At 36.6% G+C, this 25,292-nt stretch overlaps 1 protein-coding gene across 1 annotated transcript in view; it reads left to right on the top strand.

Moving 5' to 3' along the window:
* GRIN3A (glutamate ionotropic receptor NMDA type subunit 3A) overlaps positions 1-25,292 on the top strand; it is a 169,220-nt gene that overhangs the window by 38,810 nt on the left and 105,118 nt on the right. The window contains exon 2 of the mRNA XM_003820663.5: positions 11,804-12,408. Within this exon, the coding sequence (XP_003820711.3) occupies positions 11,804-12,408 (605 nt within the window). The remainder of the gene's footprint in view (positions 1-11,803; positions 12,409-25,292) is intronic.

Genomic DNA, 25,292 nt, shown 5'->3' on the forward strand with positions numbered 1-25,292 from the left:
CCAGGCGTGGTGGCTCACACCTGTAATCCCAGCACTTTGGGAGACCAACGTGGGCAGATCATAAGGTCAGGAGATTGAGACCATCCTGGCTAACATGGTGAAACCCCATCTCTACTAAAAATACAAGAAATTAGCCAGGCGTGGTGGCACGCACCTGTAGTCCCATCTACTTGGGAGGCTGAGGCAGAAGAATCGCTTGAACCCAGGAGCCGGAGGTTATAGTGAGCCAAAGATCCCGCCACTGCACTCCAGCCTGGCTGAGAGAGCGAGACTCTGTCTCAAAAATAAATAAATAAATAAACTTTGTGTAGCCTAAATGTACAGTGTTCAGATATATTTAGATACCATTATGTTGTAATTGACTACAGTATTCAGCATAGTAACATGCTGTTCAAGTCTGCAGCCTAGGAGTAATAGGTTATACTATGTAGCCTAGGGGTGTAGTAGGTTATGCCATCTAGGCTTGTGTAAGTGCATGCTATGATGTTCATATGATGAAATTACCTAATGACAGTACCCTCATCGTTAAGTGACGCACGACTGTAATAAGGATCTCTCAAGATCCCTGCTTTCTTTGTCAGTCTGTGCTCACTGGACTACTCTAGGAAACGTAATAATAGTCTTTGGAAATTCTTTCCATTTTAAAGTCTAAAAGCTTTTGATGTAATATGCAAGCATCTCAAAGAAAATAACACCAATAGATGCTAAGTAATGCTAACAAAATGAGCATATTAAATAGCAAACAATTTCAGGCAGAAATAATTTCAGGATTCTTACAGTAAATCTTATGTAAACCCAGAAAATGTATTTGACTAGATTTGGACTTTTTTTGCATTAACTATATTAGTAATTAATGTTTCTGTCCTCATAAGACATGTGATTGTATGTTTGTCACAGTGGAGAAGAAAAATTAGTAACTTCATAAATCAGTGTGTTCTTTATTCCTCTCTTAAAAATGGCAATTATTTTTGGCTTAAGCATTACAGAGAGGTGTTGGAGTGTGCATGTTTTAGCTAAGCCAGAATCTTTCCTTTAAAATTCAGGAGGTAAAATTAACCACAAGTATCATTTATACATATTAAAATTAAGTCATACTCATTAAAAATTATATTGAAGACAGATGATCTCAACTCATCAAATTATTAACCTTTATAATAGAAAGAGAAATACCTCTAATTCACTCCTGCCCCTTAATTTGTGGCATTCTATAAACTGTACAAGAGTTTGATATAGGTGAGCTTTAAGTTCCCTTCCAAACCAAATGACAAAGTCATAAGTGCACTAATTGGTTTCTGGTGGACTGTTGAAACTAAGTATTTCTGCCCTTTGTGATTATACTGGGCTTCAGTGGATGCAGGCAATGATTTGACAAGTGAGTTTACAACAAGGGCCAGATGAAACCCAAATGTTATATTTGAAAAGTAGCCAACCAGACATTTTTTTCATTTCTTATTCCGTAACAATGCTCACGTAGACCTTCCTGAAAGACACAGACCTGTTCATTTAGGATTCATTGTCCTGGGCCTGAGGTCCTCAGAGCTGCTTGAAGAGCCTTTGAGTTTGATTACTAATTCATGGGAAAGTATTGCCTCTGTGACCAAAGACTTTAAGAACTAAATTCAACATTCTCAATGTCTCTTTACTTTCAACCATGATTTGAAAGGTACAAAGAGTTAACTATACTGATGTATTCCACAATTAAAGTGAAATAAAATGTCATTGCAGCAAAGTGTAATCATAATTAATGGATCACAAGTTTTGAAATAAGGTGTTAAAATAGAAGTGTATTGAGATACTGCTTAATGTCATACTAATACTATTTCTAGTGTTAAGCTCGTCAATGTCAGGTAGCAAGCAATGAATGTGAATCAATAAAAAGTGTTTGAATTCTCAAACGAAATAAGCCATTATACAGTAAAGCTGATTTAATAATTATGAAATTATTCTGAAGTGATAAACTGATATATATAAAAGGCATATTACATCACAATTAGTTGAACTGTGATTTTGACATACAAAACATCCTTATATCAATGTTTTAAATGTCTTGAGAGTATGGAATTGAGAGAAAAAGTTTATGTCAACTATGGTATCAGTTCTAGAGGGTCTTTAAAATAAAAATAATCAGCATTTAGCTGAGTTTTCATTCTTAATGCAATAAAGCAAATTAGCATGTGACATATGCCATCTCTTAATAATAGTTTCAGGCTGCATTGACATAAAGTAATCAAATTTCTATAGGGAATTTAACTTGCATGCTAGACAGTCTAATTATCTGGTGCATATTTCAATAGTTCCCATTATAAGAAAATATGTCCAAGTTTGTCACAGAGAATGTCTATAACAATGATGTTAATATTCAATAAATTTTAATTATCTTGTAAATCATCTGCCTGTGTATGTTCCTTCCGATGTTACTTAATTTGACCAAAACCAAGGTGGTGAATTAGGAACTAAAATCAGTCCTAGAGCAACGTCTTTATTCCAAAAGTTCTTAAAATTCAACAAATAATCTTACTCTTTATGATATACAGATTAAGAAGTTGGCATCAGATTTGAAAATTATATCTAGCTTTAACATCCTACTGCAGAAATGCCTCTTTCATCCCTGACTGAGTTATTGATTCCACCATTCCTACTGTCCAGGAAACAGATAAGCAAATGCATTATGTCTTCTATTTTTATAATATACTCCACTTCATAAAGCACTTTCACATGCATAATATCATGTGGTCCCCACATCTCTCTGAAGTAGTTGTTTGACAATTAGTATTATTCCCCTTTCAAAGTTGAAAAATGCAAGTCCAAGTTCCTGACAAGAGTCCGGATCTCTAATCCGGTCCTTACCCTCCTCAATGCTGCTAATGCTGGTCTATTTCACCTATGAGATAGTCTCTGATATATTTTACTCTCATGAAATGAAATTGTAACATGCTAGGTAGGCTTTCTCTTTAGCTCAAAGCATATTAAAAGAGAATGCAAGGGAGTAATGAAGGTAGGCACAGTGACATAGCAAAAGGGGTAGCAAGTACCTAACACTGGCAAGAAAGAGAGAAAATGCATTTTCTAAAGAGGCTCGAGAGCTCCAGCATTTCCAAAAGCTTGGCTCCACTTGGTTCAGTCAACATGGAAACCAGTTGTCTCTGTAGCCTCTGAGCACATTATGGTCTGGCTTCCAGGCATAATGACTGGTGTTGACATCAGAATACTACGAGTCATTGGGAAAGGATCAATTATGCCAGCACAAAGAAGTTTGCTAATGATAATTAACAATGGTAAAAATAAGGCTAATATTTACCAAGCACTTACTACGTGTCAGGCATGTGATGAAGCTTCCTTAATTGTCAGGTTCTGCTGTCACATTTCCAGCCACCTCCTCTCTTTCCACTCATCTATGGTCCTTTGACCTCCACCTGCAGACTTGGTCTTGCTCTAGTAACCAGGGCTGGTCTAAAATGTAGGCTGGAATGAAGATATTTGTCTCAAAATTAAAACTCAAAAATTACATCACCATTCCTTTTAGACTGGCTCAAACTGGGGGCCTTATTTCTTGTCTGCTACTGTCTTATTCCTAATCTGTTCCTCAATTTGTTTCTTGGTGCTGATAATACTGCCCCCTAGATTTTAAAATCCTGAAAGAAAAGACCGTATTGATTATTTTCACTACTGTAGTCTCAGCAGTCAGTAGCCAGTGCCTGACACAAAATAGGTACTCAAGTGCTTGTTAAATGAACTGAATGCACCACCACTCTAGCTCTTGCACATCAGGTCTCTTAGTGTACACTTCCTAATCTCAACATGGTCACCATCATTATAAACTAACACTTTCTGGGTATGACTGTACTGATGATTTGCATACATGCTATTCAATCTTTACAAAAGTTATAAGGTAAACAGTACCATTTTCATTACGCAAAAGAGGAAAATGGTTTTCACAAGGTCTCACATATATAATTGGTAAATCGAAGAACAATAATTCAAATGAAGATGTGAGTGACTCCAAATAAAGCCACCTCTTTCTAGACGCTCCTAAAGATTGCAGTGACTCTCTGAAGTTCTGACCAAGGTTTTGGATTTCATTGCTTACTAATAGTCTTTCTTTATGTCAAATGCCCACATTTCTAATGATTATCTGTTCTTGGATTACCCTTCCCCATGTTGGAACATCTTGCCTGAACAGACTGCCCTCCTAAGTCACCATATGACTAAATATCTTCTGTAGCCATGCCCTTTGATCAAAGCTCTCTCATTCCCAAGTATGTTGGTGGCATTTTTTAAGCCCCAAAAGTTGTATTTGTGTGGGGCATAATTTATATGAGTGGGCTGGGAGAATAGGACCCAGAGAATGAGTGAGTCAAAGGCTTTCAAGATTACCAAGGTTTGGGTGAGAGAAACAAAGCGTAACCATACTGAACAAAAGGCAGAAATGGGATGATGTGTAGATGAATGAGTTGGGTATCAATAATTAGGTGGAATTATCATGGGAAAAAAATCCATGATTAGAAGCTTGGTGCAGGTAGCTTGAGTGATTATCAACAATCAACCTGTTATGCCCGACACTCCTTTCTGTAAATCATCCTGGGGCTCAGAAGGATTGGTTAGCTCAAAGAATGTAATATGCATGCTTCTGCTATTTCTTCTGCCTGAAGACATGCAATTCTTTACCCATGGCCTGGTATATAATGGACTTTAAAATAATTTGTTGTATGAATAAATAAGCTGGCTGTCTTTGAAGACAGTGGTGTTGTGCATGCCAACACTTTCTTCTAATTGTGTATACTCTATTTTAAGAAGTGGGCCCTGTTCCAGATCACCAAACCTTTCAGCCTTTCCAACACTGCTGCAATGAAATAGACCATACCTAGCATTGCCAGCAATATTATGTCAACTGCACCATGCAGTGATAATCCTGCCTTCTGAAACATTCATTATATTGTACTACTCTGTTATATATTCTTTAATATATCAGCCCCTCAAAAATCCTGAGAGATATGTGCTAAGATCTTTGTTGACATCCCATATGTGGTGTTTGAACATAGTCTAGAATATAATTTTGACCATGAAATTCAGTAGAATTGAAGTGAAAACTTTAGGTGAGCTTTTCCAAACTTGCTTACTCTACCAAACACAAAACTGATGTCATTAATTATGCAACTATCATTCTTTTTTAAAGTGTTGTTCATGAAGAAATACAAGTTTCATCATTTCACAAGAATTGCTACATATGGGAGGATGAGCGAAGAAAACAGCTGGGAAGCCATGTGCACACTGGGCAGCAGGCTGGAGACTCCCTGATTCCCATGGCCCAGACACACAGGGAATGTCATTCTAACTCACGCCTCAGACGCCTTAAAAGTGGCATTATTCCATGGGCCTTTAGGATTACTGGCAAATAATTGGAAATTATTAAATCTACAAATGTCAAGGATCTACTGCACATGTTGCTTTTATCAAGTAGAGGGAACAGTATAGAATAATAGGTAAAAGCACAGGCTTTTGAGTCCAACAAATTGTGGTTTTGAATTCAGGCTCTATTTTTTTTTTTTTCTTTTAGACAGAGTCTCACTCTGCACCCAGGCTGGAGTGCAGTGGCACAATCTTGACTCACTGCAACCTCTGCCTCCAGACTCAAGCAACTCTCGTTCCTCAGTTTCCTGAGTAGCTGGGATTACAGGCACGTGTGACCCCTCCGGGCAATATATATATATATATATATATATATATATATATATATATATATATATATATATATTAGCTGAGATGGGGTTTCACCATCTTAGCCAGGCTGGTCTCAAACTCATGACCTCAGGTGATCTGCCACCTCAGCCTCCCAAAGCACTGGAATTAAAGGCATGAGCCACTACACCTGGCCCAAGCTCTATTTCTTAGTAGCTGTGCCACCTTGGGAAAATTACTCACTTTTTCTGAACCTTGATTTTGTCTTCTATTAAAGGGGGATGATCATTGCAGTCACCTCATGAGGCCATTGTGAGGATGAAATAAAATAATATGCATAATGCACTAGGGACATCAGTAGGTATTAGCTCTTCATTTGTATAATTATTATTAAATTACAATTTCTGGGCAGGGACTACACCTTATGCTTGTCTGTGTCCTTAATGTAACCATAAAAATAGTTAATTTATTTAAAAGCCTGGGCTGCTAAAGGAATAATCTTTAATTTTCAGAAGAAAAAGTCTTCTGTATAATATAGGTCAAATGAGATGTGTGATAATGAGAAACAGAAAACCTCCTGCAGCCTCTTTGGCTGAGGAGAAGTGATAGCTGTGTAGAAAGCCTGTTCTGAGCCTCTCAAATGTATTTAGTAATCAGCAGATGGATGAAAGGAAGGAAATTTCATCTCTGGTAAAAGTAGTGGAAACATTATATTCACTTGAGCTTTTTGGGCTTTGACCTAGCTCATTTGGTTCCCCTTGCCCAGGAAAGAGCTGAGAGAATTGCATCTTTTCTCTTCTCTTAAACCCAGCCGCATCACCTCTTTTATTCTGTCAGGGAATATCTCAAAGCTCTGTGGCAAACTTTCCTGCAGGCAATCCTGTTTTTGAAACTCTTACTAATCCACAAACTAGCAGAATCTGTGCTCTCTGAGAGAACAAAGACTGATGAGGGATCTCCAGGAGTTGGCACCAAGAATTCCTTAACTTGCATGCTGACTGGTACTGGAGCTTGTTACTAAAGAAAGAAGAGTTGGGGGTGTGGGGAGGACTCTACTGTAAACATAGTATCTCGCAAATAAACAGCCCCTCCCAACATGATACAGAGCACTTCTGTTTTCCTGCTGAGAAGTTGGTGTAATTTATGTTTGTAAAAGATATGTATTGCTGAGACCATTGTATGAAAATAGACAAGAAAAAGGAGAAGGAGCAAAAGCAAAGAAAAATACTGTATTGCAGTCAGTCACTTCCAACAGTGACCAAACTCTGTAAGTCAGTTGTAACAACTACTACTTATGGGCCCTCACTCTGCGCCAGGCACTTTCCATGCATTCTCACGTTCTTACATTTAATTCTCAAAATGAATCCATAAGTTAGGAAGTAGCATTGTCCTCATTTTAGAGATGAGGGAGGTATGACTCAGAGATGCTAAATGACTTACAGAAGGCCACATGGTGCATAAATCATGGAGACAGAACTTAAGCATAGGTTGCCCTGACTACTAAGTCCTAACCTTTATACTGCTTCTCAAAAGAGGACAGAAAAGCCCAACTGCTGAAGAAGACAGTGGCCCCACCAGCAAGGAAAACTTGGAACTTAAGGACACTGTAGAACCTGCTGAAGAGGACAATGCAGAATCGCACAGGAAATATAGAAGCAGGTGGTGGCTCCAACCATTTATCTGAGACTAGGAAGACAATACCCAGTCAAAGAAGAATGGATGGTCAAAATGAGACTACATTTTTAGTTAAATGTGTTTACTTTTATAAATCATTATATATATTTACCTATATAGTGATCAATTGTTTTCAAATACATCTCGTTTTCTTCTTAAGTCCCAATTAAAGAACGCTTGTATAGTACAAATACTCGTCTCTCCCAACCCCTACAAATCATAATTACTAAATTAATATTTCCTAGTTTCTTCTTCCTCTCCTAGTTTTGCTGGACCCTATTATTTCATTTACAGTAATTTTCATGACTTCTAGTTATAGGAAGTGTTTATTCATCTAGTTAGTTATATATTGTCTATCTCTCATCCACTATAGAGACAACAGGAAATGCCATGCAGAGGTCATGGCTCAAGGTAGGAGCTTAAAATCATTTTTCATGATTGAATAAGTGTTCAGTAAAGTATTCTATTTCCTTATTGACTAGTAAATGTTTTATACATTTGGTGAACATTAACTCTTTGTCTACCCAATTTATTACTAATATTTTCTTGTTTTTCATGTTCCTTTATTTTTTATGATAGGTGTTTAAAACTAAAAATAAGGTATGCTGTGATAATTTAATGTTTTCCTTTATTATTGTAATTTCTGATACATATTTACCTTTTGGTCTATCTTTTAATGATTTGATATTGTACTTTTAGCTCTTTAATGGCCTGGAATATATTTTTAATATATGATGTAATAAGAAATTTAATTGTTATTTTTCTAACTACTCTATTTTCTCAAATTCTAATCTCCTATTTCCTTCCCTATTTCTTTATTATTTTAATTTATAACATAGTAATTTAATATATTTAATTGACTTACTTTTTTATACATTAGCATTTGCTCCATTTATTTACCTATTAGTATTTCCCTGTTTTAATTATTATTGCTTTATAAAAATGACATTTTCTAATGTGTTCTAATATCCTCCAAAGCAAGGCCTATCATTTTCTTTTTCCAAATATTTTTACCACTCTTGCCTGATTTTTCTGTATATGGAACTTTAATATTTTACAGTCTGATCCGTAGCGGGTTAAGCAATCTTCTCCCACACCACTGAATGATTCTTTGATGCCTTGAACCAACTTCTTGGTGACTCCTCTCTCCCTACAGCTCTGCACTTACTTGAGATTTCATTCCACGAGTGCATGGCAGCATGCACGTTCCCCAGCCATATTTCCTGCCCTATTCTTTTGGAAATTTCAGGCTCTGAAACAATGTCTAACCAGATTATGATGGAGCAAAACCTGCAAAATTAATGGAGTAGAGTGGAGTTTCATCTCCACTAGAAATGAAGATTCAATTCAAAGTGTAGAAAAATTACATTTTAAAATCTTTTAAATTACCTATTTAGCTTGACATATATGGTTTTGTGTGTACAATATGAATAATAATATAGCTACATTAAAGTATGTGATAATATAAATAATATACCATAATATAATAAATAGCACACTTATTTAAGGGAATGAGAATTATCAGTACTATTTAAATTCATATTTTCTCCCTCCCACCTCTCTCTTCTGAGCCTGTTCATTTTAATATGGATAAATTGAATGTACCTATAAGGCAGTTTCACTCTATCTGCATGATAGAGACAGGCTTCCTACTTCTTGAGTTGTTCTGTTCCTGGATCTCTGATTTAGGAGAAAAATAATATGGAAATTACTTTTAAAATCTTTATATCTTCTTTCAGGCCATGAGCTTGCTCTTTTGCAAACAACAAACCATATGTAAGACACAGATTTTCCTTTTCAATTTTACTCAATAGGTCTTGTTTAATTTTTGTCCTGGATTTTGACAAAAATTTTACTATCAGGCTTGAATTTTAGTGTTATAAGTTTTCATAATCTTTGTGTGTGTGTGTGTATGTGTGTGTGCACATGTGTATGCATGTGCATATGTGTGTGCCTTTGTCCTTATATGGGGAGAAATTGGAAAACACTGCATCCGAGGCTGCTAAATAAATAATATCTCATTAGATGCTTCTAAACTATCATTTAATAATTTTCTGAAAAAATATGTCTCAAGTTTGTGTAAGGATTAACTTCAACATCTGGAATTTCTCAGTAGAGTTGTTTGTAGGGGTGAGTGTGATTATATGAATTAATCATTATCCATTGTGGGGGTCTTCATTTCACTCCCATGTCTCTCTCTCTCATGCCTATTGGATTTGTTTCTCTGTCTAATACTAAATGCTCAATATGATTAGCTAATTCAACTTCCTATTTAGCAAGAAAGCAACAATGTCATCGGTGACTCTTAAGCCATATTATTGATTTTTAAATCTGTCCTATGGGTGATTCGGAGGTTATGGTGCAGGAGAATGATATGGTCATATTTGTATTTTAGGAAGAAAACTGGCAACAGAATAGGGAACTGAAGCCAAGAAAACAGTTGGGAATAATTTGTTCCTCCTAGCTAAATGTGGAGCTTGCCTTCCATTGCTTTTTGCTTCTAGAAGGGGATTAAGACAGAGGAGGAAATAAAAAGGAAGAAGGAAAGGAAGAAAGCTAAAAGAGGAGGGCAAAAGAAAACACAGGAGCAATTTATACAAATCAAAATGAGGAGTGAGGAAATGAAGCTTCCGTTTCTCTCACCTCAAGATCCTGCTGGCAGCTCAAGCCTGGACACCCAGAGCTACCTATTGGATCCTGTCTCCTGGTTTTTGAGACCTTTCTCTCTTTTGCCTCTCACATCTAATCTTGTCACTAAATACTTTTTATTTTATTCTATTCTATTTTTGAGACAGAGTCTCACTGTGTTGCCCAGGCTGGAGTACAGTGGTGCAATTTTGGCTCACTGCAACCTCCATCTCCCAGGTTCAAGCAATTTCTGGCTAATTTTTGTATTTTTAGTAGAGACGGGGTTTCACCATAACAGCCAGGCTGGTCTCGAAATCCTGACCTCAAGTGATCCTGCCTCGGCCTCCCAAAGTGCTAGGAGTACAGGCACAAGCCACCGTGCCTGGCCAATCCTTTTTAATTTTAAAAAGACCATTTTTCATTACCCTCCCTACCATGAACAGCAGTAGAACACTTAGCATGTAATCAAGATCTTGAGGGGCTTCTAATTCCCCATCCCTGTTGAATGCTTCCCAGTGATGATTTTTCCAACGCTCTGTTTTTATCATTACAAGCTTTGCTCAAAAGCTTAATTTGGAAAGACAAAAGACAAATTCTCAGAACAAATTTTAAGAATAAATTTTAAGACTCCATCCTACCTACCATCATGAGTACCTACAGTCATAGTTTTCCTCCTGTAAACCTCTGTGGAGTCCTCACTTTTTATTCTACACATATCAGTCATTTAAATCCTTCAGAGAGTTTAAAGTGCAGCATAAATTCTATTTCCTGTTACACATTTCTTGGTACGTAGGGACAGGCCACACTTCTTTGTTTCATACAAGGGCTTGAGATTTTACTGAGAAAGCCTTCCTCATTTCTTAATGCATATTATTGAATGTTCAGCAAGCTCTTAAAAACAATCCAATAGTTCCCAAAATAAACATAGTTAATTCCACCAATATTTATTGTGCCCTTAACGTATATAAGACATTGTGCTAAACATTGTCAGGATGTCAGATGTTTGCTCTTGAGGACAACAATTAACAAATGTATTCATTGGAAGACTATTTCCACTTCAATTATATGACTAATAATTTGTGACTTTTCAAATAAGTTTCTCTTCTTCCATGAAGTTTGTGAATTCCACAAGTAGATAAAATTGTGATAGAAGTTACATAAGTGTGTTTAATGGCACAGATTTCACTTTTCACAGCAAGAATCCAGGTTCAGAAGATACAGAAAAGTAATCAAGCCTTTAACATTGCACTACACACTTAGTCTTGATGTATGTATTGAAAAGTATTCTGTACTTATTAGAAGTGTCTTCCTCAAGGGGCTGGAAGTTTAGGAAACTATGATGCATCCATCTTTCACATCATCCTTATAAAAATACCTGCATTTTGCTAAGATTTCCTGCCATTAATTTTAAAAAGAAACAAAAGTAATTTCTTCTCCTTATTGCATATGAGATCAAAGTTTAACAAATGAGGTCTTAATAGCGATACCAAGAAATGGGAAGCCATAAATGAGACTGCCTATATGGCAGTAGACAAGCTTGACAAAACTCCTAAACCAAATGTATGATTGTGTTACTTCTGATATTCACACCAAGAACCATCCGCCCTCTGGTATTCTTAGCAAAAATTATTAGGAAATCAGTTGTTAGGAATCAATAGTTCCATTAGACAGGAAGCATGGTTTTCCAAACTATGGGAATTTTATCCCAGAAATATGTATCACAGTGAAATTAAAGGATTAAGCCTCATAAGAAAGAAAAAGTACCCTATGTTAAAGTCTTTGGCCAATGCTTTCTAATTCTTCTTTTTCATATCTTTAAATACAGAATCCCCTTCACCTACAACTGAGTTTAGAAAATTCATTAAGTTCTGATGCTGATGTCACTGTCTCAATCCTGACCATGAACAACTGGTACAATTTTAGCTTGTTGCTGTGCCAGGAAGACTGGAACATCACCGACTTCCTCCTCCTTACCCAGAATAATTCCAAGTTCCACCTTGGTTCTATCATCAACATCACCGCTAACCTCCCCTCCACCCAGGACCTCTTGAGCTTCCTACAGATCCAGCTTGAGAGTATTAAGAACAGCACACCCACGGTGGTGATGTTTGGCTGCGACATGGAAAGTATCCGGCGGATTTTCGAAATTACAACCCAGTTTAGGGTCATGCCCCCTGAACTTCGTTGGGTGCTGGGAGATTCCCAGAATGTGGAGGAACTGAGGACAGAAGGTCTGCCCTTAGGGCTCATTGCTCATGGAAAAACAACACAGTCTGTCTTTGAGCACTACGTACAAGATGCTATGGAGCTGGTCGCAAGAGCTGTAGCCACAGCCACCATGATCCAACCAGAACTTGCTCTCATTCCCAGCACGATGAACTGCATGGAGGTGGAAACTACAAATCTCACTTCAGGACAATATTTATCAAGGTAGGATGCAAGGTCTCGGTTATATCCCCATTCATAGGGCCATGACAGAGAGTAAAATTCCCCTATCTGTCCGCTTTGCAGAAATCTTGACTCTGAGTAGCTTTAAACTTTAATAATATTTCTTAGAGGATTTCTGGTTATATAGGCTAGTATTTCATGATCTGCTATCTGTAATTTGATCTATAAACTTGTAAGTACATGGTATAGTGGGAGTGCTCAATCCTGCCTTTAAACCTTGGTTTAGCTTCTTACTAGCTGTTGTGATCTTGGAAAGTTATTTAAAAGCTCCAAGCTTCAGTTTTCTAACTAGCAAAATAGTATAATGAATAGCTTGGTATAGTATAATAAAGATACCATGAAATTTATATATGAAAAGTACTTAATACCATGCTTAGCTTATAGTAGATGCAAAATAAATGTTTCTTTTCCTACCCACTCTTTTCCATATCAATAAAATTAATCAAGTTTCTCTAAATCTATACAAAGAAAAAATTAGTCAAGCAAGAAATGGACTTTTCTCCCTCCTCCCTGGCCTTGATGCTTAAGACAGTATAGAGTAGTAAAGGCAAAGACTCTTGAACTCAAGTTCAGACCGTCTGAACTTGAAGTTTAGCACTGCCACTTACTACTTGAGTGACTTAATCAAGTTACTTAACTTCTCTGAGCCTTAATTTCCTTTGTTCTATATTCATTTATGTAAAATGGATATAAGAGTAGATCCTATTACCCATAGAATCATTGTGATTGATGATTGATAGATAGATAGAGATAATAGATGATAGATTGGTAGTAGACAAACAGGATACATTAATAGAACTAAGAGTTCCATAAGAGTATTATATACATAAAATATTATTTATTTGTTTATACATTCATAATTATATTTGTTTATTTTTAAATTAAATACATTTCTGCTCCGGTTCCTCAATATGATCCAGAAACTAGAACGAAAATGGCCATTTAAAATAGAGAATAAAACATCATATGGAAATGGTTTTGGTGATTCCCGGGAAAGGGGGAATATCCTTAAAGGATATTTCATTAGGGCTTAGACTTTCTTCTGAAAAAGGACCACCTGTGGTCAGAGAGGCCAAGTCAGAAGATTATTATTTCTTCAAAGACGAAGGTTTCCCTGTAGACTAGGCCCTGTTTTTAGGCCATCCTGGAACAGTGGTATCTGACTATGTTGAGGACTACAAGGCAACCTCATAACTTCTTACCTTTAAAACAGACATGATAATGGGCAACACAGCGAGACTCCGTCTCAAAAAAAAAAAAAAAAAAAGACATGATAAAAGGTCAAGGGGTGCAAATAGTTGTACATTTAATTTTACATATATATATATGTATGTATAAATTGAGCACCTACTATGTACAAGGCAATATGCCAAATGCCATATGTAAGGGAAAAGTGAAAGACTGAACACAACCTGTAAACTCCTTAAAGAATGTTGTTAATAAAATTTTTCAAATATATTTACTACAAATCTATTAGTAATAAAATTAGATGTTCTATCATCATCTGAACTTTCCCTTTTTCCCATATTATAATTTCCACAAGATTAAAATCCATGCATATTTTATTTTATAGCCACTCTCCAGATTTAATCTACTGTTGGCACGCTCGCACATAATTAAGGTTCAGAATTTTATCTAAGACAAGAAACATTCTCCTTTACAACAAAAATACAAGCAAAGTTTTGATTTATAATTTCAAATAGTCATTGTTTTGGAAGGACAGTCATAAACAGCAGCCAGGAAAAACCACTTATGAAAACTACATTGAGTTCCTTAGCATCTTTTTGTCTCATGTAAAAAGGAGAATGCAAGAAAAATGATTCTGTTTGAATCCTAAAAACGTTTAGAAACTACAGAGAAGAATATTTGTTGACTTAAGTTGTATATACCTTAGAGTCTCATTTTACCAAGATCAGACTGATCTTTCTGGCTCCTCAAGATTTAATTTATATTAAAATTATGTTCTTCCTTCCACAAGGATCCCATGGCATTTTGTATATAAAATTATATAGTGGTACTTGGCCCATTCTATCCTCATTATTTGTCTATGAATCTGAGTTCTGAGCTAGAATATAAATTCTGTTAAGTGGAGATGCTATTATTGAGCCTTATCCAATGCCTAGCCTATAGTAGGCACTTAATAGGTATTTATTGAAATTGACATAGAGGCCAGGGGCTGTGGCTCACGCCTGTAATCCCAGCACTTTGGGAGGCCGAGGTGGGCGGATCACGAGGTCAAGAGTTCAGACCATCCTGGCCAACATGGTGAAACCCCGTCTGTACAAAAAAAAAAAAAAAAATTAGCTAAGCGTGCTGGCACCGCGACTGTAGTCCCAGCTACGTGGGAGGCTGAGGCAGGCGAATCGCTTGAACCTGGGAGGCAGAGGTTGCAGTGAGCCGAGATCGTGCCACTGCACTCCAGCCTGGCGAGACTCCGTCACAAAAAAAAAGAAAGAAAGAAAGAAAGAAAGAAAAAGACAGGAAGAAGGAAAGGAAGGGGGAGGGAAGGGAAGGGGAGGGCAGGGGATTGACATAGAAAGAAAGAAAAGTAACTTTCTGTTTTATTTACATCCTACATTATCTGTTGCTGTAGAAGAAATGGATAGATGGTAGATATTGTCTAAATTAAGTACTTTTTAAATTTACATAAATACTGGATGATTTCTGTTTGGTTTTCTTTTTCTCTCGCTCGCTCACTCTCTCTCTCTCTCTCTCTCTCTCACTGTCTCTCTCTCTCTCTCCTTATGGTGGGATGTTAGGTTAGTATATAACCTCTGCCCTCGTGGCTATTTATTCCACAAACTTTGAAGCTGTCAAAGAAGATTGTGAGGTTTGAAGCCCAGCAGTAATTTACACCGGGTCAGTGACAATATTTTCATCATGATGAATGTGTTTGAGAAATGAACCCAAAGAACTTCAGGAAGTATACCTGAGACTTTTTAAACTCCTGAGGGATACAGGCAAAGAGAAAGTTTGAAAAGTATTCAGGAACAAGTCAAGGGAAATGAGCAAAACCCAGGAAGGAGACTTTATAATGAATAACTGAAAAGCTGCCTTAAGCCATAAAACATCTGTGGATTTTCCATCATCCTTATTTATTTTGTTTAATACAGTCTTTCAGAAAGTAAGTTATTCTCAGTCCATAAGTCACATCTGCATACAGTAATTTTCTTAATTGTTCTTAAATTTTGTAAGGCTGACTCCACTTCTTCACTGCATAATGAAAGTCGGGAGGATAATGAGCCATGAATAGTGGATGTCAGAGTTACTCAAGTTTTCATTTCTCACACAGTCATTTTCAGTTTGGGCTGACAGAACTGTTAACATCTTAAAATGTTAATGAAATCACCAAAAACATGGCATTTTCAGCTAGGCTTTCAGATTAGAAAAGTCATTTCTCATGGCAGACTACATACACATAATTACAGGTATTAGAGATTTTATTCTTCCTAGGTCCCCACATGCCAGAGCAAATGTCCATCATAACTAAATGTAGACAAAACATTCAGGGACCAAGTTCATAGCATGATCTTCAACAATCTTCAACAATATATTTACAAGTTTTGTTTTGTTTTGTTTTTGTTTTTGAGACGGAGTCTTTCTCTGTCGCCCAGGCTGGAGTGCGGTGGCGCAATCTCGGCTCACTGCAAGCTCCGCCTCCCTGGTTCACGCCATTCTCCTGCCTCAGCCTCCCGAGTAGCTGGGACTACAGGCGCCCGCCACCACGCCTGGCTAATTTTTTGTATTTTTAGTAGAGACGGGGTTTCACCGCGTTAGCCAGGATGGTCTCGATCTCCTGACCTCATGATCCGCCCGCCTCGGCCTCCCGAAGTGCTGGGATTACAGGCGTGAGCCACCACGCCCAGCTACAAGTTGTTTTTTTAAATGTTAGTTAATTGGAGCAATTATTGGTGGAATATTATTTTGAGAATACCTTTATAAGCGCATTTGAATGGATGTTTTTGCCTAGCCAATGACCATGCGTTGAACTACGGTCGGGTAGACAAAATGAAGACTTGAATTCTGACATTTAGGAGCTGACAGTCTAGTGAATGAGGTCGAAAGGTAAGTAAATGGTTATAAAACAATGGGATGTGTGATTTTTAAGAATAGAGATATATTCAGATATACAGAGGGAAATAATTAACTCTTCTCAGATATTTGGTGATGAGGGGAAAACACTGGAATTGGATCCTGTAAATGAAAAGGGGTTTTTAGGTTTGGAACAAATTCACAGACAAAGGAAATGACATATGCAAATTCACCAAGACCTGAAAGATAAATTTAGTATGGCTGGAGCATTAATTGCATATGAAAAGGATTTGAGATGATTCTGGAAAAGTAGTCAACTTGATAACATACCACACAGAGTTTGTATGCCAAGCTAAGGCATTTGCATTTTATATGCAGAGCGGATGTCAACTGAATGGCAGAACATTAGCCCTGACATATTTATAAAAATCATAATCCTGTAACAAATTAACCAAATAAAGTAATACAGTATAAAAGCTTTGCAAGTAATTTTTTTAAACATTAGGATATAAGCATTGTTTTTATTTCTCAAAATTGCTTTTAGCCTTGACCACATTTACTCCCTTGCTGCATTCTGAACATCGGACTCTGGGGAAAGTGAATAGGAGTTTGAGAATTTACCTGCTGTTCCCAGGATTACAATTTGCCCATGCTTGCCTAAAAGCCCTAAGTGCTAATAAATTCATTGTTCCTGCAGAGAAAGCTCCATGGGTTGGTCATAATCTGGTCATGAGCACTTATCTTTTCTTTAAGAATCCCAAGAGTCTGGACACTGACAGACACCTTGTTGTTCTTGGCCTAAGAAGTCCCTAACCCTTTGACTAATTAGCCATAGTTCTGATAGTTTATTCTAGCTTCTAATTGGGATGTAGAATCCTCCTTTTCTTCTTTGAACAGCTTCTGCAGTTCTGTTCTGTATCCCTTGAGAATTGAATCAAGTAGTCAGTGATTAATTCGTTCCTTTGTTCACATGTATTTGCTGAAGTTAACTAATATAAGGTCAAGCCCTTGTCTGGAGACAGAAGGAATAGAAGGTAAGAGGCCGTGCTGTCAGGAAGCTAGCAACCCCCTTCTGTTCCTCCACCAGGAGAAGACATGCTCATCTAATTATTCATAGTTTTATCCACTTTCCTTGACCTGGCTGTTTGGTTATTATTCTTCACTGGGATAACACCCTTTATACCAGTGATTATACTCTGCTGGTGCTAGCATTTCTAGGCCTCCCTCCTCAGTTGATCCTGAAATATGATTCAACACACTAGAGACTCTTTTCTCTTCAAACTATGTTTATCTTTATGCTTACACAGTCAAGCAATATCAATACTCACTGGCCTTTTATTAATAATAAATGTTTTCATTATTGATTCTGCGTATATTGTTAAGAACCTATTATATGCCAGGCATTGTGAAGAATTAGAAAATCTTCAAAAAAAATGAATCAAACAAATGTCCATTCAAAAAACCCAACATATAAATTGATAATCATCACAATTTATTCCTGAACATTAGCAGAGTTCCAGAAGAACTTGAGGCTGAATGCTATAATTCTAATTTTGGATATTCTGTCCACTGTCACCATAACTTAGTGGCATTGTGACCATGTTAAAGTTATTTAAATGTCATAAACTTTAATTTCCTTAACTATAAGGATACCTATCTCAAAAAGTTAAGTAGTATGTCTAAGGTCATTCAGCTACTACTTTGCAGGGGAAGATTTAAACCAGTTTATCTAAATTCATATTCCAGGCTCTTTCAGAATTAGTATAAGCCTTCCTTAATTGGGATCCTACTACTTTTTAATTTATATTCTTTCAGCCTGAAGCTATACAAATCGCATCTGCATACAGTAATTTTCTTAATTGTTCTTAAATTTTATAAGCATCCTTGTCCTAAGGACCTCTACCAACACAAACTGGTTAACCCACGTATTTCAACATGTACTTAAAAGTAATGCAGTTGCATTAAACATGGAAGCCAGGGGTTGGAGGCTGCTTAGCACTAGCTCCCTGGAGTCCCGAGAAGAACACATTGCTTATGGCTGATCCAGTATACCTAACTCTTACTCCTAGGTTAACTTTCTCTGCTAGGGCTACTAAGGTGTTGATACTTCTAGAAAAGACATGTTTGGGTTCATGAATCTCAGGGATCAACACTTAAGGTCTGTGTGTTCAGATGTTTTCAGTAGGAACCCTTGTCAGCCGAATGATTTGGCTGGAATTCTTTGAAATTACCTCCACTCCAGGTCACTTAAGTCATGCCAAGAGATGAGTCTAAAATTTTCCCTAAGTCACTGCGGGGCGGGGTCGGGGGGACTCACATAAGGGACACTGGAAAATGTATATTCCCTCAAGACTCTATTTTGATGAATACAGCTCAAATTTACTTAATCTAGGATTCAGCAGATTTTAAACTGTGGAATATTTCCCAATTAGGAGAGCTTCCAAGCTTTTATGTGCCCGAGAAGGAACTGTATTCTTGGTTGACTTTTTCACTTTATATGCATCTACTGTAAAATCTGGAAATCTGCCAAAAAGTATGAAACTATGCAGAGTAATACTGAAGCTCTACTCTGATTTTCAGATTTATCTCTCAAGACCACTTCAATCTGCATACCCTACAACCCTTAGGATAGATGTTTGACTGGTAAATACTGCATAATGTCTTATTGCCAGGGCTATGCCAAGGCAATACTTGAAGGGACATCAACACCTTGGCTAGCACTGGGGCCAGATCCAAAGAGCCAGAATGAATAGAGTTGTGATGTTTCACAGTGTGACCAGGAACAGTTCAAGGGCTAGGCAGAGATCATAATTGTATAGAAGAGTCAAGGTTCATACCAAAAAGCAAAAGGTAAGGACAATGATATAGGGGTATGGAATAAATCAAACTGTTTTAGGTAACATAACAGAGAAGAAAACACAGAGAGAAAAAAGTGCCAGCTTGCCAGTTACAACACATGGAAGCAAGAAAAAGAGATTACCATGTCTGTGTGTATGACTTCTTGATGTAGCAAGCCCCTCATACACACCAATAGTAACACAGCACAAAACATGTATTAAATTATGACCCCACCACATAGATTAGTATTGTTCTCTTCTTGGTGAAAACTTCAAGAAAGGTAGGAGCTCTCCTTCCACCCTACAGTTTCACCTATAAGTAACTGAATTTTGCAGATATTGACAAAACATAGACCCAAATGATTCATATATGTGTACATATATGTTTAATATATTACTAAATTGCTGTTGACCATTAACTGATAGAAATATTTTTTAAAAGATGAGCCTTGTATGCAATTTTAAAAGATGACATAATCAGGGATTATAGCGTGCAGGGCCTTCTGTTCTGAGGATGGAAATTTAGCAATTTCCAAACCCTATTAAACTCCTTCTCATCAGAGAGGTTCCCCATTGAACTAACTTCAATTTTTTATACTCTCCATTATTCAGGAGGAAAATGTATTGAAAGTTTAATCCTTCAAACAATTTGCAAATTACAAATGCAAATGTTTCCTGACTTAATGAGCCCCATTCTTCTGGCAAAGTGATGAAGATCGCTGTAAGAGATACATGTCTGATTTGAGCAGAAGACATGTGTTTAATTGCATTTACCCCAAAACATTACTGAGCAGTTACCCTGGCCAAGCACTGTGTTGTGCCTAAGAGTCAAAGATGACTCAGTGAGATAGGTACTTAGATAAATGCTGAAGCCTCTTTCAGCTTGACAGCCTGCAGTGTTATGAAGCAGAGCAGTGGGGAAGGGAGAACAGCAATTCTGTGGAAGATGCTGCTCTCCAAATCTGGAGTAGGTCCAAACCCATGCCTTTGAGGGCCTTATAGTCTAAAAAGTCAAAGATGAGATAAATAAACTGCCAAATTCTTCTACTTTAGGATAGTAAGAGGAGAGTCAAGGAGTCATTTTACATGTAAGCTCAAGAAATCACCCACATTTAATGTTTAATTTGGAGAACTGTCCCATATATGGAGAAGAAAATCAAACAGAATTGGACCACAGGTAAGCTCTGTGGCTAAAATGGACAAATTCATGTTATCATAAAAGGAAGGCAGATATCACAGGGCTCGGCTTTGGTGAAACAAGCCACAAAATGAAAGCTGAACTAGTAACAACTCGCCATCAAGTACAGAAAGATTCCCTAGGGCCGTAAGAAAATGGAAAAATGGTAAAAGAGACATAAAAAAATAAAGGGAAGTAAATAGATGGATCTCAGAAGGCAGTGGGAAGGGAGCTGGAATGGCGACAAATAGTAAATTAACTAACGATGGTCAAAGAGCTGCTTTAAGACAAGATCTCCCACCAACAAGACAGAATATTGGCATTTCCGCTATACAAAAACCACTAAAAAGAAAAGGGGGAGAGGGAGGGAGAGAGAAAAACAAAAAATTCAGAAAAAATAAAATAAAATAAAGAGTATTAAAGAAACAATGAGCTAACTGTAGATTAACCCACATGCCAGAAGCAGTGAGAATACTGGAGGGAAGGGAGCCAGAGGAAGAGGTGTAAAATGAGAATAATTTAGGAAATCAGAGAGTTTAGGGGAAAGCCCTGAAAAAATAAGAAGTATACACATGGAAAAATACAAATGTAAACTATGTATAGTAAATAATTCAGATAACTGGAGGTCTGTGGACATTGTGAAATATCAAAATTGGCTGTAAGAGTTCTAAAAGACAATCCAAAAAGAGAATAGCTTGGGGCTCTTGAATGAAAAAGAGCAGAAAAAAAAAAGACTACATAAGTGTGAACTTGTGACAAATGCAAAAGTGTAGAACTCTGGAGAATGTGAGTTTTTAATTAGAAGATTCATCGTAGATATGAATCACATTAAGAAAAGATAGGATTACTGAACATCTATGTCAAGTTTCTCTTTCTCACAGAAAAAAAAAAGGAAAAGGGGAAGGTTTAAGAATATTCCTTTGTCTCAAATGATAAGGACTTTATTGAGCTGGGTTTTCTACTACATGCCAATAGTTGGTAGATCGCAAGCTAAATTAAAAGTAACCAAGAAGCAAATATTTAAATTCCATGTATAGGAGCAAGTAATCCTGACAAGTAAACTCAGTAAACCTAACAAGAATTAGGTGATCCTGGTAGGAAGGGAGTTTGAGGGAATGTTACTAGTAATAATATTCTTAAAGATTCCTAATCAGGCAAAAGCAAAAAATCAAAATGAAGTTCTCACAGAAAAAAAAAATTGATAGAGCTTTACGCAGCATGAGTAAATCCCTCATTCCTCAGGGGGGAAATATCAAATATGATGAGATGATCATGGGAAAAGAACTTCAGCTTAGTTTTCAAGATATAAGAGAAAGAGGATATTGATATGTTTAATGATACAAACACAGTTCCCAGGGGGAAAAATTAATTTTAAGGCCTTGTAGTACAAAATAGATATTCACATAGACAGTATGATTAATGGAAGGCAATAAATAGGGGGAAAAAGAAAAGGTAATAGGGCAATTTAAAAGAAAAAAAAAGAGGTAGATATACAAAGAGACAAACTGATGAGTGAAAAATGATTGAAGTAGAAATAAATATATGATCTATAAATTACTAGGTCATGAAAGAAGACACTTGAGGATGGTGATGCATTTAAACAACACAAAAGTGATTACTATGTAGACAGAAATGAAGGCTGAAAACAATGGAATTATTTCAGAGCTATTTCCACAGCAAGAAAAAGTACAAATTCATAATAAACATAAAAACATAATACTAATAAAACTTGATGTGTCAAATAAGACAAGAAAAATCAGGGGGGCAACAATTCTTAAAATCTCTAAGAAAAGGGCAACATTATTTGTAGTGGAAGATTTTTATTTAACTTTAGCAAATTTTAGAGCAAGTTACAAAAAGTAAAAATAGCACATGACTAATGTAATTAATACATTAAGATAATCAATGTATTAACTGCAGTTAACATTTCACAGAGAATGTACACCCATTTTGATTAGCACATAGAATATTTACCCAAAATGACAGTATTTCAGCATCCAAAACAGGCTATAAACTTAAGCAGCAGATTTTTATATGTGAAAAATAGAATAAATCAAAGCTCAAACCTTTTAAAATCACAAAAAAAAACCCTCCTATGTCAACATTGTGCCAGGTCTAAATCCTACACGTATTACCTATTTATCATATGTATTCTGTCTCCTTCAATAGAATATAAGCTGCATAGATTGTGGTCTTACTTCACTACTACACCCCCAGCACCTAGGACAGTGCCTGGCACATAGTGAGTATTGTGGAATAAATAGATGATTGAATGTGTGATGTGTTGCTCATTTTATGATGAATAAATAAGAAAATACTTTAATTAGGATGTCAACATTTTGCATGCAAATATGGCTTCTAAAATATATCTTAAATATATTAAATATTGATCTTGCTTATACTGTGAACTGTCTCAGAAACATTTTCTAAGTAATTTGCAAAGTGCAGATATTATCTCAGCTGTTATGCAAATGAACAAGTATTCTTAATTAGTGACATATTGGGAGATTTTAATAAAGAAAAATTCATTAGTAAGCCTCATTCTTTTAAGGAGAATGGTATCTCGGGAGGTTTGTTGATAAAAAAGATGAATACCTGAACTACTTTGTTAAACACTCACTAAACAAGGTTCTCACTCATGGAGTTAGATCCAGGCCCTTATCAAACCATGACAAAGATATTGTAAGTGGTCTCTTAGTCACCATTTTTCTTCCCTATATGTGCATTTTACTTGCCTCCAGGCCAATATTAACTAATGTAGATCTCTGTTAAAGTCATTATGCTACTCAGTAATCTTCATGGTTCCCCTTTTCCTACTAAAATAAAATCCAATGTCATAAAACAGGTACATGAGGCCTCCATAGTCTAGTTTCAACCTGCTTTCCCTACGTTATTTTCTAATATTTTTCTACCCTGCTCTCCAATCAGATTATTATGCTTACTACCTCCTCTTACATTTTCCACCTTCTTACCTTTCTTCATAACATTTCTGACTCTGGAAGATTTGTTTAGAGTTCATATCCAGGCTGGAGCAGTTATCTGATCAGCACAGAGAATGGTAGTATTACTGTTCCCTTTGATCCAGGCTCTAAATTTTTATTAAAGGAACTTAAGGTTACTTTTTTATACCCACATTGCTATATGGGCTTACATTGAGTTTATATTCAACTAAATACTAACAGGTCTTATTTATATGACCTTCTGTCAAGCTGAGTTCCACACATTCTTAGTAAAGTTTGCAACCCTGTACATTTGGCCCTCTTAAATCACTGCTTTCCTTTTTGAAAACAAAATATCTCTTGATTATACCATCTCCTCTCCATTTCTGCTACTGCCTTAGCCCTTACCACCTTAAGCCCTTTATGAAACTAGCAGAGAGAGAGTAAAAGAGGAAGCAAAAGAAAGAAGGAAGAAGCATTGTTCCTCACATGTGGACTTATGTTCAGTCCCCTCCTCCTTCCAAACTAAGTCCTATATAACTAGCAAGGAAAAAAATCATTGTAAAATTAAATCGAATGATCATGACTCCCCCCAGACAAATTCCCCTCAATGCCTCCTTGTTGTCTTCACTGTAGCCTCAGATCTGATGTAATTCATTTCCTATCCTCGTCTCCCTCCTTATTTTTCATCTCTTATCATCAAACAGCTCACACTCTCTGTCTCTGGCCTTTGTATTTGTATTTCCTTGAGACGACAACATCATTTCCCAGCTTCTCTTCCTGGCTTACTGTAATTCCTTCTTCAAGACTCAGCTCTGGCACTTCCTCCTCTACGAAACTTTCCTTGGCACCCTATAGTAGAATGTGCAGGTGCTCTTACTCTCTGTTCCAGTGACACCAGATTTACCTCTATCATGATGCTCATTATGTGGGTCTGAATTGCCTGCTCACTTTCTCTCTCCCCAGAATTAGACTTTGAGCTTCTTGAGCTCCTTGAGACCAATGAGTTTGTCTTTCATCCCTGTAACTCTAGAGTTGGAAGAGTCCCCAGGAGTTTGTCAGTTTATGGTGCCAGTAAAACTATTCTTGATTTTTCTTCTTGTTTATCCAAGAAGAGTAAAGGGCAAGATAAAAAAGGAATGTGATGGAATTCAATTTAAGCAAAATCAGGATTTCAGCCTTTTGATATTTTAACTAATTTAGTGAGCATTTATATTTTGCTATGCATTGTCATTCCATTAGTACAGGTGACTATAATTAAAGCTTTCATGAGATTATTTTGATTCACCCTTATCATAAGACTAAAAATGAAACAGACACAAATAATCTGCCATAAATGGTGATTCTCTGGGACCCAATTTTTTGGAGCCAGTAGTGAAACAAGCATTGGATTTTCTGGGCTGGGAAAACTGGAGAGATTCAGGTCCCTATTGATTTGCCTTCTTTGGAAAATGACTGGCTCGAAGACAACTGGGCCTTGTCCCTCTATCATGGCCATCTTAAATGTTATTTAATACCAATAATCAGTAATAGGTTTTACTGGAATGACAGAGTTGTGTAATCTCTGGAAATTTTCTGAAGATTTCTAGTGCCTTTTTCTGATATGGTTTAAGCATATATTTGGTCAAAGGTGGTCTCTCAAGGGTCCATCCAGTTAAGAATCTATAATCATTAAGCCTCAAACATTCTTAAAATAATGAAGGGTTCCTCTTTCCACAACTTCCTCTTTACTTTCCTGATCAGTAAATTGACCAGAAGAAATTAACCTACTTACTACTAACTGTTTATTTCTTATATCAGCAAGTATGTATATGTGTGTGTTTTAACAAATCTAAAAGTAGATTTCTTATAAACAAGTGTGTCAGCTTTCCCTTATAGTAC

The sequence above is a fragment of the Pan paniscus genome, chromosome 11 (genome assembly GCF_029289425.2).
Source record: "Pan paniscus chromosome 11, NHGRI_mPanPan1-v2.0_pri, whole genome shotgun sequence".
NCBI lineage: Eukaryota > Metazoa > Chordata > Mammalia > Primates > Hominidae > Pan > Pan paniscus.